At 41.6% G+C, this 17,259-nt stretch overlaps 1 protein-coding gene across 1 annotated transcript in view; it reads right to left on the reverse strand.

Annotated features, from left to right (window-relative positions):
- LOC127623898 (prostaglandin G/H synthase 2-like) overlaps window positions 1–8,995 on the reverse strand; it is a 39,514-nt gene extending 30,519 nt beyond the window's left edge. Inside the window, exons 1-11 of the mRNA XM_052098492.1 lie at window positions 8,602–8,995; window positions 7,718–7,834; window positions 7,479–7,622; window positions 7,134–7,277; window positions 6,585–6,766; window positions 6,395–6,478; window positions 5,937–6,183; window positions 5,409–5,695; window positions 5,105–5,252; window positions 4,234–4,541; window position 294 (exon numbers count right to left, since the gene is read on the reverse strand). Of these exons, the coding sequence (XP_051954452.1) occupies window position 294; window positions 4,234–4,541; window positions 5,105–5,252; window positions 5,409–5,695; window positions 5,937–6,183; window positions 6,395–6,478; window positions 6,585–6,766; window positions 7,134–7,277; window positions 7,479–7,622; window positions 7,718–7,834; window positions 8,602–8,662 (1,723 nt within the window). The 5' untranslated portion in view covers window positions 8,663–8,995. The remainder of the gene's footprint in view (window positions 1–293; window positions 295–4,233; window positions 4,542–5,104; window positions 5,253–5,408; window positions 5,696–5,936; window positions 6,184–6,394; window positions 6,479–6,584; window positions 6,767–7,133; window positions 7,278–7,478; window positions 7,623–7,717; window positions 7,835–8,601) is intronic.
- Window positions 8,996–17,259: the final 8,264 nt, after the last annotated feature.

Consider the following 17,259-nt stretch of genomic DNA (forward strand, 5'->3'; position numbering starts at 1 on the left):
AGTCTCAATTATAGTGCGCCTCACCAACGAGCGCAGGCAGTCAGTGCTGAAATGCCTCACCTTATTCAAGCCAGGCACGGCGGTTGTTCTAAAATATTTCCAGAAGCTCCTGGGGCATATGCATCCTCTGCAGCGGTCCCGGCACTGGGGTTGATGCATATGAGACCACTTCAGCACTGGCTCCACACTCGAGTCCCGAGATGGGCATGGCTTCACCGTGTGTTCATCACACCCACCTTGCCACCAGACTTTCAAAACCTGGACAGACCTCTGTTTTCTGTGGACAGGAGTACCCTTACAGCAGGTGTCCTGATGCGTTCTGATCACCACAGATGCCTCCAAACAGGGTTGAGGCGCCTTGTGCAACTAGTGTCGCTTTTTCGAGTGAGCGACAGGCGGGGAACGTATAGGTTACTGTTGTAACCTCCGTTCCCTGATGAAGGGAACGAGACATTGTGTCCTCCCGGCCACGACGCTGAATTGAGCCACTGTTATGGCCGAAACTCATTCTCAGCTCATCAGGGCAAAAAAACATTACGCCCTCCCTTTATTCCTGTATGTCCGGGGGCAGGACATGCAAATTCTGTCTGGCAATTTCTCATTGGCCTTTTCTCAAGTTCAGAGATGCACGAGGCTCTCAAGAGAGAGACCCCTAGTGTCGCTTCTTCGACACAATGCCTTGTTCCCTCCATCAGGGTATGGAGGTTACAATAGTAACCTAGACGTTTTTCCTTGTGTAAGATTTTGGAAATGTGGTATTTTATAATGAGTTTTGTGTATGAAGTTTGAGGAAATGGGTCAATGGTTCTGTAAAATGTGTGTATCCAATTTCTCTTCTGTTTCTTAATTAAAAAATCTTTATGTGCCCTGTGTGAATGACTCCTTACTGTATTACTTGCTGTATGCAAACAACAAATGTATTTCCTGTTTTACAGTTCTGACTGAAATAATAATAAAACAATAATAATAATAAAAGAATTTGGTTGAATTTGATTGTATTTTCAATTGATTTGAGTGGCAATATTGGTTTATGTTAAGAAGTAAAGAAAAATAATCCGTTCTCATCACACATTTTATATCACATGGCACCTCGATGTGCCTCTACATCAATGGGTTTATGCTTGAAGTTTATTGCTTAATCTATTCATTAAATACAAAATTTTAAAATGTATTAGTCAGACATTTTTGGGTTATTAAATCGAATAACATTTTGTTCGAAAAAACGTACAGTACTTTATGCATTGATAAATCAATGAAGCCATTAATTTGCTCACATTTTACTTAGTTAAATAAATTCAATGTTAAAACTTAATTTATCCAAACATATGACCAGTGGTGGACGAAGTACACATACCATGTACTTGAGTTAAAGTAAAGATACTCAAGGTAAAATATTACTCAAGTAAAAGTAGAAGTGCTGCCTTTAAACATTCACTTGAGTAAAAGTACAAAAGTATTTGCCTTCAAATGTACTTAAGTATCCAAGTACTATGATTTTTTATGGCCATAATGTATAATAACGTATTATAACATAACGTAATGTTTATGGCCGCCACTGGTGGTGGTTGAAGAGATTCCCCCTGTACTATGTAAAGTGCTTTGAGTTGAATACATTTTTTAATTGAATACATTTTTTGTGTGTTTAATTTTGGAGGGAAGGGGACTGTTCCCATTGGGGATAATACATTTACAGTATTTACTGTATATATTTTTCTCGAGTGTCTATGGTCATAATTATTAACATGTTATGATACTTTCACATAAACATGCACAACGCCATTAAATATATATATGTATATACACACACGCACACACACACACACACACATATATATATATATATATATATATATATATATATATATATATATATACACACACACACACGCACACACACGCATGCATGGCACACACATACATAGAATATATATAAATATTCTATGTTATGGGAGCAGCCAATTTCCCTCCAAAATTAAACACAAAAACGTATTAATGCAGTGTTTCTGCTACTCCCCAGAAAAAAAAATGCTATTATATGCAAGTCATTTTAGTGTCAACATAATAAGCAATGTACATTATGCGTCAATATTAACCGATAATTGCTGCAATAATAGCTGCTGCTCTCTGCCCCGCTTAAAATCACTGGCAACGCAATTTGTTTGGAACTATTGAGAGCTACACGAATCACGTGACCGCGCGGCGGCGAGATCACTGTCGCAACCGTCTATGTTCACAACTCTCATATTTAACGGCTCTTGGGTGCGTTTCCCGTACAACGACATAACTGCTCCACTACCGTAGTACGATGCACTGTTGAAGAAATCAACTTGCTAGTCACGACTGTTTCCCGAAACCGTATTGTCGCAAATTGGTTGTTCAACCACGTTGGTTAATGATGTCACACATGTGGTGGAGTAAAAACTACTTTTAATGAATCTGTTTGTGATCGAATTAATGCTAGATGTTTTGCTATAAATTACGGACATGTCATCTGAGGACTATCTCATATTTTTCTCAGTTATTTGCTTTATTTCAGATTCAATCATCGTTCTTACGCACTAGAGCACGTTCACACATGCGCACTCTTCAAAAACGGTGCTTTAAATCTATTGACAAACTAAAAGACATAAAGGACATTTGTATGTCTTCTAAATAAAAGATACTGATTGTACTGAATGTCATCTTGCTTATTTGGCTAAGGATAATAATTTATTAAGCCCACATGTTATAATATCAAGAAACTCTGCTTCTAACCACACAACGATGCTGTTTGCGAATGTTCGTTGGAACGATGGTTTCGGGAAACACCGACTCGTTGAACTATGATGATAACGATGGAACTTGCGACCATAGTTGGCTAACCATGCTTTTGGGAAACACACCCCTGGTTCGCGCTTAGTAGATGCCGCCAAGGCAAGTTCAAAACAAAACGCGCGCGCGCTGTACTGTGATTGGTGGCTCGTTTGACCAGTTACGTTTTTATCCACTCATAAATAAAAATGAACGACTGATTTTGAAAATGTAGTAGAGTAAAAAGTAAGATATTTGACTTTGAAATGTAGTGGAGTTAAAGTAAAAGTCTCCCCAAATTTAAATACTTCAGTAAAGTACAGATACGCAAAAAGCTACTTAAGTACGGTAACGAATTACATTTACTTCGTTACTGTCCACCACTGCATATGACTTAATAGTGCTTTGCAATTCTGTCATCTCTGATAATGACAGATGTACGTTCAGAAAGTTCTAAATGCTGGTCTAACTGATTTTGATAAATCGTCTGAGTTTATATTTGCTTTTAATTATGACTGTTGTAATCCACTCAAAATATTTCTGCTGCATTTTTTTACTGCCTGAACATTTAATTGCACCAACTAAATTTGGTTTCTAGATGTTGGTTCTGATACGTGCATCTGTGTGGGAAATCCCTTACACATTTAATTTTTAAATCATTCTCCAAAGACATCATCCACCATCATAAAGTCATATTCATTGCTTTGCTATTAGATGTGTGAATATTTTCATTTAATGTATACAATATAATTACAGTACTATTTGCAATTGCTCAGATCGCCTGTAATATGTCTTGTTGCAAAAGAGGCATTCATAGACTTTACAGCAAATAGAACAAAAGGTTAAGGAATTAGATTTATTGGGATTTATTCATTTATAAAACATTCAAGTAGAAAAACAATAAAATGTCAATACTTTTCAAGATTAAACAGGTGTGATTTTGTTTGAGAGAGTTACTATTCTTTTGAAATGTTTAGATGTTTAATTGTAGATAATAAGAGAACAGAGGCAGAAAAAAGGTAGAAAGTAAACACAAACAAAACAGCTTAAATCATTGTAAACTTTGTAAACAACAGTTAGAATCTTATTCAAGTAAAACCATGAAACTGGAAAAGATTATGTTTTAGATTATGGCAGTGCTGAAATCTGAGGTCTAATGTAAACAGTTTTTTTAAAACATACACATATTTCATATTTTTTTAATAAATCATATCAAATTCGTACACACATTTTTATTACAAAAATATTAAAATTCAATAGTTCAGTTCAATAAATAAAATAAATATAATATTTATAAATTAATAAATAATACATTTATAATTTTCTTACAACAGATATTTATCAGAGCTCAGAGGCCCGTTCTTTAAGTAAAACTGTTGGGTTGACTTTTTGATCCGAGTGGGAAGTACTTGCATTAATAGTGGCTGGTGCTGAATATTTTACATCAGGCACATAGAAGGATGCCATGGGACAGGTCCCTTTGATATTATTGCAAACCAGCCTCTGCAGAGAAACAGTATTAACAATTTCAAATCCCACTTTTCCACCAAAGGTGCTCGGCTTCCAGTACTCAGGTGAACAGATGGGATTTCCCATAAGTCCTTTGAGGGAGTAGGGGGCACCCATCTCCACCATGGTCTCTCCAAAGATGGCGTTGAGTCTTGGCTTCTCAACCAGCAGGCCGGTATAAAGCTCCACTGCATTTACATCCCCATACATCCCTTCAAGTTCGGCAGCCATCTCCTTCTCTCCTAAAACATAAAGAAAGTACAGAGGTCAGTCAACTCAACTTGTCCTCTGAAATAATACCTATTTTACAGTATCCCAAGGGTCTTGTTAAATTGCAATAATGCTAGGTATGCTATCAAAACACAGGTGTGCTAGGGCAGAGTGTAGAAGTGTAACTGTTATTCAAAGAGTCCCAATTTCTGACTTGGCTCCAACTATGTGCACCCTTTTTACAGAGAGAGATATAATTTGCATATATTTGGAACTAAAACTTATGTGAGGGAGTCTTTTTTTAATCTTGACTTATTTCCTCCAAGTTCATTTGTTAAGAGAATCTAAATCCTTTAATCTGCATTCATTGTTTATGATAACAGAAAGACATTTCTTAGAGTGTTTATCTATCACATTGATAGTGTGCAGACCTAGCTGTTTGAACAGCTGCCTGTACTGTGCTCAAATTGTCTGTTCACATGAAGAAGATAATTATGAGACCTTCGAGCCAGATTAGAGATATTGTCAAGAAAAAATACTTTAGCCAAAATGCTCAACCTTAGGATGGAAAGATATACAGTAAATCATCCCTTACCTGTCATATCCTCAAAAGATTTGTATGGCTTCATGTTGAAGCGTTTCCTGTAGGCATTGAGAGACTGGTAGCGCATTTTCCTGCTGTCTTCAATTGATTTCATGGCCACCATCAAAACAGCCGGGGGAACATTACGCCCTCCAGCCACCTGGATTAAAAGAGAAGAGTTTAGCATTCACAGAACCCTCACCTCGGGCAGTACCTTGTAACAATACCTACCAACAGGCTAATCCAACACAAGTTAAATAAGAATTTTATTATTATTACATACATTTCAAGAAAGAACCCCATCATTATGGCTTACCCTTCCAGCCAACTGATTGGTGAAGGACTCAACCAAGCTGTTGACACCATGGTCAGTCAGTATAGATGTGTTGAAGACAAACTGTTTGTAATTGTAGACTTCTTCTTGGATGTGAAAATCATCAGGCATAAGGGGGTGCCAGTGGTAAAGGGTGTTGAACTCAGATGAGATCCTGTTCTGATACTGGAAACGCTCATTGAAGAGAATTTCAGGATCAAACTTGAGCTTAAAATGGTACCCACTTAGGTGCTGGACATAATCTTCAACCACGATTTTGATTGTCTCACCTGTAGAGTCCGAATACAGAGTTATCAGTTAGATCCAGTTCACAACCTTTTGATCAAATAGCATGGAAAGTATGAAGATAACATTCTATAAAGAAATATTTGAAAATATATTTAAGTCACAGCCCCAAAAGGTACATTCTGACCTGTTCCTGACCATCTAGTATACTTATCACAAACATTTTGTTTGTATAAAACATTGTCCACATGTAACAAATTCACATTTTCATTTTAGTCTACTAACCAATCAGGATGAGCCGTGTGGTCTGAAACAGCCTCTCGTCGTCCCAGTACGGATGCTCTTGTTTTAAAATACCACATACGCGGTTGTGTTCGCGCAGCCAGATGGTGGCGTACATCATGAGTCCAGGAACCAGTCCAAAGGCTTCATGACCAACGGCAAAACGATGGGTTTCAGGTACATGAGGAGGGTAGTGCATGTCTACTTGAACCTCACTGACTGTTGGAGGATACACCTCACCATCTACAATCTGGTTGAGACAATAAACTTGAATTTAGTTACTTGAAATTTTCCCCAACCAATCTGTTTTTGAAATAGCATGCTTGCAATATGAAAGAGGAAGAGAAGTATAAAAAGCATGAGAAAGAGCAAAAATGCCTAATCGGGAGGGTTTGAGATGACTGAGAGTTAAGTGAACTGTAAGAGGTGTTATTTTAGATCATTTGGGGGTGGATACATACCTGATATCTCAGCTTGCCATCCTTGAAAAGTCTCAGCTTGTGTTGGCGATCAAGGTCCTGTCCATATATATGACTCAAGTCAACCTATAGACACAAGGCAACCATTAAAAAAATATATATTTTAGATGCCAGTAGTTCATTCAGTGCATTGTTCCACTATTATTATTATGTAATTTTATAAGCTACGCACCCCATGATTAAGAGCTCTTGTGAAAGCTGGACCTTTCTTCATGTCAGTTTTGAAGAACTGGTGTGTGAAGTGTTGGGCGAAGAAAGCAAACATAAGATTGGTGCGTTGAGGGTCCGGGATGAATTTTCTCCTGAGGAGCAGTTTCTCAGCCACCAGCTTCACATCTGGCAGCTCTTTCTTACCTGCCAAGAGAGAAGAATAAATTATGAGAATAAGACGTCCACAATATATTTATATCTTCATTCCTGATGGGTACACCTAAAGTGCTTGTAATGCTTTTCTGCAGTTGCTCATTTTCTTCCCAGCTTGTAGCAACTTCAAAGCTGTGTCTGGCCTCAATGACATTAATTGATGGAGAGTAATCTCTCGACCTATGTATATAGAGCTTCTTGTATACTTTTCTCCTCTACACAACCAAGCATGCAGATGGGCAGGTTGAGTCTGCAGGCTTCCACTGTGGGCTGTCGAGCTGTGATGTGATGGGGCAATGAGGTTCTTAGCAAATGCTAAGAAATGTGATAAAACAGGTCTGTAGAGAAAAAGACTCACCTGCGACTCCCATTGGCGTTGGGCAATCATGCGGGACAGGGGGCAGTGTGCGGGTGTAGTAGGAGAGATTGGAGTAGGCTTCCCAGCTTTTGTAACCATAATCAGCATTGAATATAGGAGGGCTCTCAATTAGATGGGCTCGTGCTGATTCAGGAGGGAAAATAAACTTTTTAAATTACAGTTATTCTTTTCAAATTTGTATTATAGCTAAAAGTCACATTTAGTTTCATTTACATTACACCAAAGATGAAAGTCAAAATGAAAGTTTGATTAAAAACAATTTTTTTTTTAGATCATTTCAGGCATGAAGAAGATTTTCATAACAAATAGCTTGTCTCAACTTACATGTTAGTACATAACGCATTATGGCGTTCCTCAAAAATGACACTTTGTTGACAATATTCCACAAGCCTTTGAAATGGGTGAGAATGTAATGCACAGTTTTGGGAGTGGGCTTCAGAGAAACTTTTACCCATGTGAGAAACTCAGCTGTAAAAGCAACACCAAAGTAAAACATTAGTTGGGCTTTGAAAAAGAACAAGGAGTACATATTGCAGATGTTTAAACATGCAGGTTTCACGTACGTGTTGTGCAGTTTTGGCCATAGTATCCAGTGCTTGTACAGTCACATTCATACAAGTCAGATCCCAGAGAGGTACAAACACCTCGATTCTGACAAGGCTGAGAGCAACAGGAGTTAGCTGCAACAAAAATATAGATTTATTTCAATTTTAGATGACTTGACTCAATGACCTTATGTCTGTAGAAATTATTCATAAGACTAGGACATACAGGCTAAACCAGTGGTTTTCAAACTTTTTGAGGCCAACGATCCCCAAATATGATCCCCTTGTGAGGTGCTCCCTTCTTAAAATATAACTGCAGCTTTATATTTTCTTGTATTTATTGAAATTTTTACTGTGGAAAAAAAAAGCTAGAGATATTATAAAGATAACATGTCAGCTAAATTAAATCATTGCAGTTTATATTGTTGTTGTACTAAAGCTAAAATAAATTATTAAATTGTTAAAATACTATCTATAAATAATTTTAATTTATTATAAGGCTAATTTTGGAGAGTGTATTTTTCCTCATCATCATCTTTTTCACTAATAATGTTAGATGTATAAACCTGAATAGAAACATTTTCAATTAAATTCAAATGTATTTGTCCCAAAGCATTTACAGACATCTTTAAAATCCGTTCATTAGAAAGCAAACTGTAGTAATAGTAATGATAGTTACTATTTCTAAATTAAATTATAATGACTATTAATAGAATAAAATTGGTTAATGTCAACAACAACAATTTATTTATTTATTTATTTATTTATTGTGCCTGTGTTGTTTATTTATTGTGCCTCTTCCACCCCCTTCTGGCTTTCTGGGGTACCGGAACCCCATTTTGAAAACCCCTTAACTATTATCTACATATATTATTGCCTAAGATTTGCAGTGCATAACTTACCTCCTTGACAAACCATGAGCCTCAGCAGCAAAAAAAGAATAAACAACGCGATACTCTTCATTCCGGTGGCGTGTATTGGTAGAGTCCTTAGATGTTTCCTCACCGGTTCAGATCAGAGAATGAGTAAACTGTTCAGTGAGAAGGGTGCAGTTATACTGTATGTTGAGGAGGTGATGACTCATCGCGCGAGTACAACGCGGATAAAGTGCAGACAGTGATATAGCCTACTGATTTGTTGGTATGAAGCACAGGCGTAGATTTAGGTAGGGATGGTATGGACATGTCCCAACCAACTTTTAGAAAATCAGAAATGTCCCCACCATCATATGGGCAATTTTACCACATAGAGAACATTTTCTTAACTTAAGTTTTATTTTCATCCGATTGGCGTAACCTGAAAAAAAAAATAAAAAATAAAATAAAATAAAATATATATATATATATATATATATATATATATATATATATATATATATATATATATATATATATATATATATATTTCCAATCCTTGAAATACATAGATTTAAACAAGCAGACTTGTCATGTACAAATGTTTATTTGTCCTGGTAAGTCCTGAGTTTTGCATGCGGCATAATTAGGAGAGCGGTCAGTTCTAAACCTGTTTAATCTTAAAAAAACAACAACAACACACACACACACACACACACACACACACACACACACACACACACACACACACACACACAAAACTGGTTAATATTTAATGTGGTGGGCGAAATTAAAATGTGACTTGTTCCGTATAGCCTATAAGGAAATAATGTGCAATTTTCAAACCAAATTTACGCCCTTCAAGTAGGCCTAGGCTACCTGCTGATTATCGGATTACAAGATGCCACAAAATAACTCGACAAGCCTATGGGGGCTATTTCAAAATATATTAGCTTCTTGGTTTATTTATATGTAGTGTATTATTTATCAGATCATTCATACCGTTACAAAACAAACAAAAACTCGTGCGATATTAAATATGATGGATGATAATAAAGTTACCGGACATTTTAGAATATTTTATGACTACGGGGACGCACGTCAGGACAGTTAAACTGATATCCCATTTTCCAAGTGATAATAACATGGCAACTGTTTTAAGAATCCAAGTAAAGACGCTAATAATGGTCGTTTAGACTTTAGACAAAGTAATGATACCCCCTTGTGGATAAATGAAACACAACCGTACAACAGGTCCGCTAGTATATTGAGCTCCGCTGTTACATCAAGAGAGAATCTTTCCTTTATCACATAATGCTCGTTTTGCACGCAATTGACCGTATTCGACCAAAGTGTAATTTTACAGTGAGGGGAAAAATTGATAGGATCAGACCAGACAAGATACTGCAGAGCGCAGTGGAGACTTTATCATCGATAGGATCATAGGAAGCATTTTGAACTTCTTAGCACCTCCTCCTCTTCACCGCAGTAAAGTTAGTTTTACGTTCGACATTCTGAAATGCTCCGATGCGCTTTGCCTGCCTAGCAGATGTAAGGGACCGTCTGAAAACTCCACCCACTACGTTAAAACATAGTAGATGTCCACTCATTCATTTAATTGACGGGCAAATTATACATAAAAACACAAAACAAAAAACCGTAAAATACATTTGATCATTCTAAAGGTTGTAGTAGCTTCCCAGAGGATAGATGGGCATATTACAGGTGCGATTATTACAGTATGATCAATTATATAAATACAGTTATCTATTATTTTAGAAAGAAATTAACCAAAATTCCCCAAAATGATAATTTCACATTCTAAAGGATGTAGTAACTTCCCAGAGTATAGATGGACTTACTACAGGTGAGATTATTACAGTATTTATAACAATATGAGTACAATAATATATTATAGTTGAAATTGAATTAGAATAATTGTGCTTTTCCTCCTCCAACCACATAATTATTGTGCCACTGTCTTCTTTTCCACTATGAATTTATACTCTGTTATATACACCTGTTATTTGGCCTTTTGCTTGATCTTCATGTGTTAGATCATCTACTTTCTGTCTGTTCCTGTTACTTGTTCAGGGAGCTTTGGATGTTCCTTGTGTGTCTCTGATTAAGGCTTTTTCATCTGGGTTTCTGCCTCTCTGCCTGTTGAGACCAATGCTACTTTACATTTTTCTTGCCCTGATTTCATTAATTTGCCCTCTGATTGGACTTTCATATATTCAGTTCTGTTGTCCCTGCTCTACCCTTGAATGGCTGGGCAGTGAGAGCCCAGAAAAGAAGCATATAATGAAATAATACTTTAAATGAAAGTAATATTGATACACTTGATGCAAGTGATCCTGAATAAAACAACCATTGATTAAAACCATTGTATCCCTCAAAATCTCCAATGTCACTCAAAGCCAGTTAATTAGCAACAACTTATTCAGTTATTTACTCAAATAAAATGAAAACACTGCAAATTGACTTGCCTGTCACATTCTTTACAGAAGATCCCAAATTAATTTAAAACAATTTTACAGAAGGAATAATAAAAAAAATAATAATAGCAATAAACTTTTTTGGTGGAAAATTCATTATGAATTTGTTCTACATTTTGTTAATGGAAATGTAGTAAATATGCTTAAGTTTAGAAAACAATTTATGACAGCATTAACATAAAAACTTGGGGATCATAATAAAATTAAATAAAAATAAAGTACCACAGGTGTCCTACTTATCTGTTACCCAGAATTATCACAGTAATATTACTGTCATGTTTTAATGTGTTTTTGTTTATGTTTTGTGTTCCTGTCTTTTATTTTGAAAATGTAGTTCCTTGTTCCTGTTTCCTCTTTCTTCTCATGTGATTTCCTGTGCCCACCATGTTTTATGTATTTAGTTCTTATTGGTTCCTTGTCATGTGACCTTCTTGTTATACCATGTTTATTAGTCCTGTCTCTTCATTGGTCTATGTTTATGAGTCTTGTTATCAGTTCTGTTTTATCACTGGTTCTTGTTTCATTGCCTTGTTATCATGTTTATTAGTTTAGTCTCGTCATTGGTTGTCTCACTGGTTACCCATGTTCATGTATTTAAGCCCTCATGTATGCCATTGTCCTTGATATTGATTTTGCCCTGAGCGGTTCATCTTTCACTGTAGGAGAGGCTGATGAGGAACTATGCACTCCTACAGTGGCTGTCGTGTCAGAGTCCCCCATCATGGCCGTCACGCTCCACGAGCCAGCGTTGCAAGCCTCATCATGCCATGTTGCCATGTATGCCTCGTAATCCCATGTTGCCACACCTGCCAATCCTAAATCTTCATGCCATGTTGCTATGCCTGCCACATCTGCCACATCATGCCATGTTGCCACATCTGCCACATCATGCCATGCTACCACGTCTGCCATGCCTGTTCAACAGGCCCTGCCTTGCCAATTCTCCCACAGCTGTGCTCATGGCTGTCCAAAAGTGGAAGAGGAGAAGAAGGACTCCTACTCCCCAGGCACTGCCCGTGTTCATGGCCATGGAAACCTTTCTCCTGTCACTGCCTGTGCTCATGTACACAGAGGTCGTTCCCCTGTCACTGCCAGTGTTCACGGCCACGGAGGTCGTTCATCTGTCACTGCCAGTTTCCATGACCACAGAGATCATTCCCCTGTCCCTTTCTGTACTCACAGCCACAAAGGCTGTTCCCCCATCAATGCCAGTGCCCATGACCATGGAGGTTGTTCCCTCGTCACTCTCTGTGCTCACAGCCACTAAGACTGTTCCCTTGTCACGTCCAGTGCCCGAGACTTTCACAGCCCCACCCTCTGAGCAGCTCCGTCCAGAACCCTATCCAGCGGCCACAGCCCAGAACTCTGTCCCCTCTGCCCTGTGGCCGCCTCCCAGGCCTCCCGTCCCTGCCCCGTGGTCACTCCCCAAACCGCCGGACCCTGCTCCCTTCCTGGAGCTGCCACCAAACCCACCACCGGCTCCGTCCTGGTCTCCTGCTCTACGCCCTGTCTCGCCAAGCCATGTTCCACTCCCTGTCTCACCAGACCATGCCTCATATACCCCACCCCCCCCAGCTCCCTATTGAACTCTGTTAGTTTATGTTTGGTCATCAGAAGCCGACCCTAGTGGGGGGATATGTCATATTTTAATGTGTTTTTGTTCATGTTTTGTGTTCTTGTCTTTTATTTTGAAAATGTAGTTCCTTGTTCCTGTTTCCTCTTTCTTGTCATGTGATTTCCTGTTCCTGCCATGTTTCATGTGTTTTGTTCTTATTAGTTCCTTGTCATGTGACCCTCTCTTTCCACCATGTTTATTAGTCCTGTCTCTTCATTGGTCTATGTTTATGAGTCTTGTTATCAGTTCTGTTTTATCATTGGTTCTTGTTTCATTGTTATCATTTGTTTAGTCTCATCATTGGTTGTCTCTGTCATGTGGTTACCAATGTTCATGTATTTAAGCCCTCATGTTTGCCATTGTCTTTTGTTGAGTATTGTTTTGGTGTACTAATGCTGTCAAGTCGTTTATGTTTGTTTCGTTTTGGATTTCACGTTATTATACTTGGGTTCACTCGTCATCATCTGTTCCTGTCATCAGCCTGTCTCAACATTACAATTACTTTTATATCAGGTATTATATTCATATAAAATGAAATATCTGAATAAACATCCAGTTGGAGAAATACTCATACAAACACAGTTCCCTATCGAGAGGTCTCTCCTATTGCGTAAGTAGCTTACGCTATGGGAAAACTCCGTTTCTCGAGAAATATTGAAGTCTTTATGTAAAACGCATTGCAGCTGCACAGCAGACAGCAATGAGCGAGGCAGCTCGGTCATTGGCTGTGCTGCAGCAACTTGCTCGAACCAATGACGGGGCGACTCTGAACGCGCGACCAATGGGCGCGTGCTTTGCGCTCGCGCACTCAGAGCCCGCCAAGATGGGCGTGGCTTAGGGCTATATATTAGGCGCCCCGTCATGAGAGTTCTTTAGATTTAATCTCCTTCAGCAAAGACCTTCTCTTCGCTGGATCCTCCGGATTGTTGGAGTCTTTCGCCCGCCATCGAAAAGCCTACAGCAGGACCGCTAAGAGGACGCTGGCCCCTTCAGCCGCCTTCGAAGCCTTCTGCTACGCCATCCGGCGCGCATCACTATATCCTTTTACTGCAAGCGCTCGCCTCTGCGACGCTTTTTGATTGAGTAAAAGAGTAATTTTTCAAGGCGTTGTTGCAAATGCCTTCAGCCTGCGCATCGTGCAGAGGCCCTCTTCCTGACGGGGATCGTCACATCATTTGCACTCGCTGCCTGGGACCTGACCACGCAGAAGCTGCTCTCACTCGAGGCGGATGCCCCGAATGTGACTCCCTGGGCCTCACCGAGCTGCGCGCTTGCTTTGCCACCTTCGCCGCGAACGAGCCTTCTACCGTGCTGCTGTCCCCTCTGTTCGAGCCGCGCAACAAAAAGCGCCGCTCACGGAGGCCGCCAGAGCACGTGGACTTCAGTGACGTCACGCCGGGCCAGTCCCCGCGTGCTTCACCACTACCTGAGAACTCCCCGCCGCCAGTCCATTTCAACGCAGGCGGACCAGCACCCCTCCAACAGAGCGGTGGGTCTCGTCTCGTTCGGCGCATCAGGGGACGACGGTGAAAAGGATGACAGCCTTTCCAATTGACGCTGCATCCGACGACTGGCCGGGCTCGGCCTTCGACCCCGCGCCGTCGACATTACCGGACACGAGCACGGGCACCAGCATGGACTCAGAGATCGTCCGCATCCTGTCTAAAACGGTAAGAGAGTTCACTGAATGCTTCACTGAAGCTCGGAAGGATTCGCAGGCTATGCGTCACTTCCTGCCCAAGTGATCCAGCTCGTCACAGAGCCGCCAGAGACCGCCTCAGCAGCAGCAGCGAGCCAGGGCGGTGCCTCCCGTCTCCAAAAAGGTGTAAAACATTACCTAGTCCCCTTACAGGCGGCTGGAAATGTCTGTACAGCAGTCAATGGGCCAGTCACAGAACTCGCTCACCTGCAATCAAACGCCGTTTTAACGGCAACACACAGAAATCACATTTTCTGCCTGTGTCACTAAGGGGTCTCGTGTCCACACTAAAGTGCGCATTCCCACATATCAATACTGTCCAAACAGTGCCAAATACTTCCCCAGCTCGAGCTGGCCGCCCCATAAATGTAGATCGTGTGCCTATTGTCATGTATGCACCACTACACACAAGCACTGTTCCCACATTTATACACACTTCCCCAGTAAAAGCGGGAAATACTATAAAGGTAGCGAGCGTGCCTGCTGTGATGCATGCACCCCTACACACAAACACTGTATGCATGGCCAAAAACCCGCCCATGAGCGGAGGCTTTATGAAAGTGGCGCGCGTGCCTACTACAGTATATGCACCCCCACCCATAAGCACTGCCATACAGTTCCAGACAGTTCTCTAGCTCATGCCACGAGCATCACAGATGCGACGCGCGAGCCAAGAAACTCCCCGCTAAGAGCGGGAAGCTTTATGAAAGTGGCGCGCGTGCCTATGACAGTGTATGCACCCCCACCCGTAAACACTGTCTATATAGTTTTCAAACATTTCTCCAGCTCATGCTGCGAGCATTACGGAGATAGCGCGCGTCCCTGTGATTTCACACGCACCCCTGCACTCGGCACTCAACACAGCTGCTCAGCGCGCGCCCGCGCCTCTGAGAGCAGTAAGTAGCGCGCGTGCCTGCTGCCATGCATGCACCCCTACACACAAACACTGTATGCATAGCCAAAAAAACCCCGCTGCGAGCGGAAGACTTTATGAAAGTGGCGCGCGTGCCTACTACAGTATATGCACCCCCACCCATAAGCGCTGCCCATACAGTTTCAAACAGTTCTCTGTCTCATGCCGCAAACATCACAGATGTGATGCGCGAGCCAAGAGACTCCCCGCTAAGAGCGGGAAGCTTTATGAATGTGGCGCGCGTGCCTATTACGATGTATGCACCCCCACCCGAAAACTCTGTCCATACAGTTTCAAGCATTTCTCCGACTCATGCTGCAAGCATTTCAGAGATAGCGCGCGTCCCTGTACTCTCACACGCACCCCTGCACTCGGCACTCAACACGGCTGCTCAGCGCGCACCTGCGCCTCTGAGAGCTGTAAACTCAGTGTTAGCACAAGGCAATTTGCCGGTGGGGCCCATACGTCACTGCGACACGCCCCCAGCCAGCATTCAGCCCATATCTGTGCGAGCAAAAGCCTGGGAAAAAATCCCCGACATGCCGAAATGGGTTTTGAACATAATAAAACACGGTTACTCACTTCAGTTCGCTCGCAGACCACCCCGTTTTCAGCGGTGGTCGAGACGAAAGTGAGGATAGATGTGTCACATGTTCTACGCTCAAAACTGATAGAGTTTTGATGATGAGGTGCTCAAACTGATAGAGAAGGGCGCTATAGAATCTGTTCCTCCCTCTATGAGCGAGGCGGGTTTTTACAGCCGCTATTTTCTCGTCCCGAAAAAGGACGGTGGCCTCCGCCCCATCCTAGATCTCAGACATCTGAACAAAGCTTTAATGATTCGCTCGTTCAGAATGTTAACAACCAAACATATCCTCGCGCAAGTTCGCCCTGGGGATTGGTTTCTATCAGTGGATTTGAAAGACGCTTACTTTCACATTCGATAGCGCCTCATCACAGGCCTTTTCTGAGATTCGCTCGAGGGACAGTCATACCAGTACACAGTACTACCATTCGCCTATCATTGGCCCCCGTACATTCACGAAATGTATGGACGCGGCACTTTCCCCTGAGACAGCGGGAGTGCGAATACTGAATTACCTCGACGATTGGCTAATCATAGCACAATCAGAGGGTCAGTTAACGACGCACAGATCTTGGATTATCAGCCATCTAGAATGCCTGGGTCTGAGAATCAATTTTGCAAAGAGCGTGCTATCCCCCAGCCAGAATATCTCTTTTCTGGGAATAGTGCTAGACTCAGTGCAGATGACAGCGTGCCTCTCATCAGAGCGCGCTCTCTATTCGACGCCTTGCAACATAATTCAGAACGGTAGCGCTCCCGTCAAACGATTTCAAAGAATGCTCGGTCTCATGGCCTCGGCATCAGCTGTACTCCAGCTAGGATTGTTGCACATGCGTCCTCTCCAGCGCTGGCTCAAGAGCCGTGTCCCCACTCACGCGTGGCGCTCGGGCCACTTTTTGATCAGAGCGAATCACGGCTGTATAAAAGCCCTGACGCCCTGGAAAGCCGTCAACTGGTATCAAACCGGCATGAGTCTGGGCGTGAATACGCGGAGAAAAATGATCACGACAGATGCCTCCAAAATAGGATGGGGGGCCCTTTACGAGGGCAGGCCTGTCTCCAGCTTTTGGTCAAACCCGGAAAAGCGCCTACATATAAACTGTCTGGAAATGAAAGCAGTCGCCTTGGCTCTCAGAGCCCTGCTTCCGTACCTGAAAAACGAACACGTCCTGGTCCGAACGGACAACATGACGGTAGTTTCGTATATAAATCGCCAGGGTGGACTCAGGTCGAGCTCCCTGCACTCTATGGCCAGGGAGCTCATGTTATGGTCACAGCACCACCTGCGCTCGCTGAGAGCAGCGCATGTGCCAGGCGCCCTGAACCAGGGAGCGGACATGCTGTCCAGAGACAAGGTTCTCCCAGGAGAATGGTCTCTCCACCCCCTGACGGTTC

This window comes from Xyrauchen texanus, chromosome 30, assembly GCF_025860055.1.
Source record: "Xyrauchen texanus isolate HMW12.3.18 chromosome 30, RBS_HiC_50CHRs, whole genome shotgun sequence".
NCBI classification, from domain to species: domain Eukaryota; kingdom Metazoa; phylum Chordata; class Actinopteri; order Cypriniformes; family Catostomidae; genus Xyrauchen; species Xyrauchen texanus.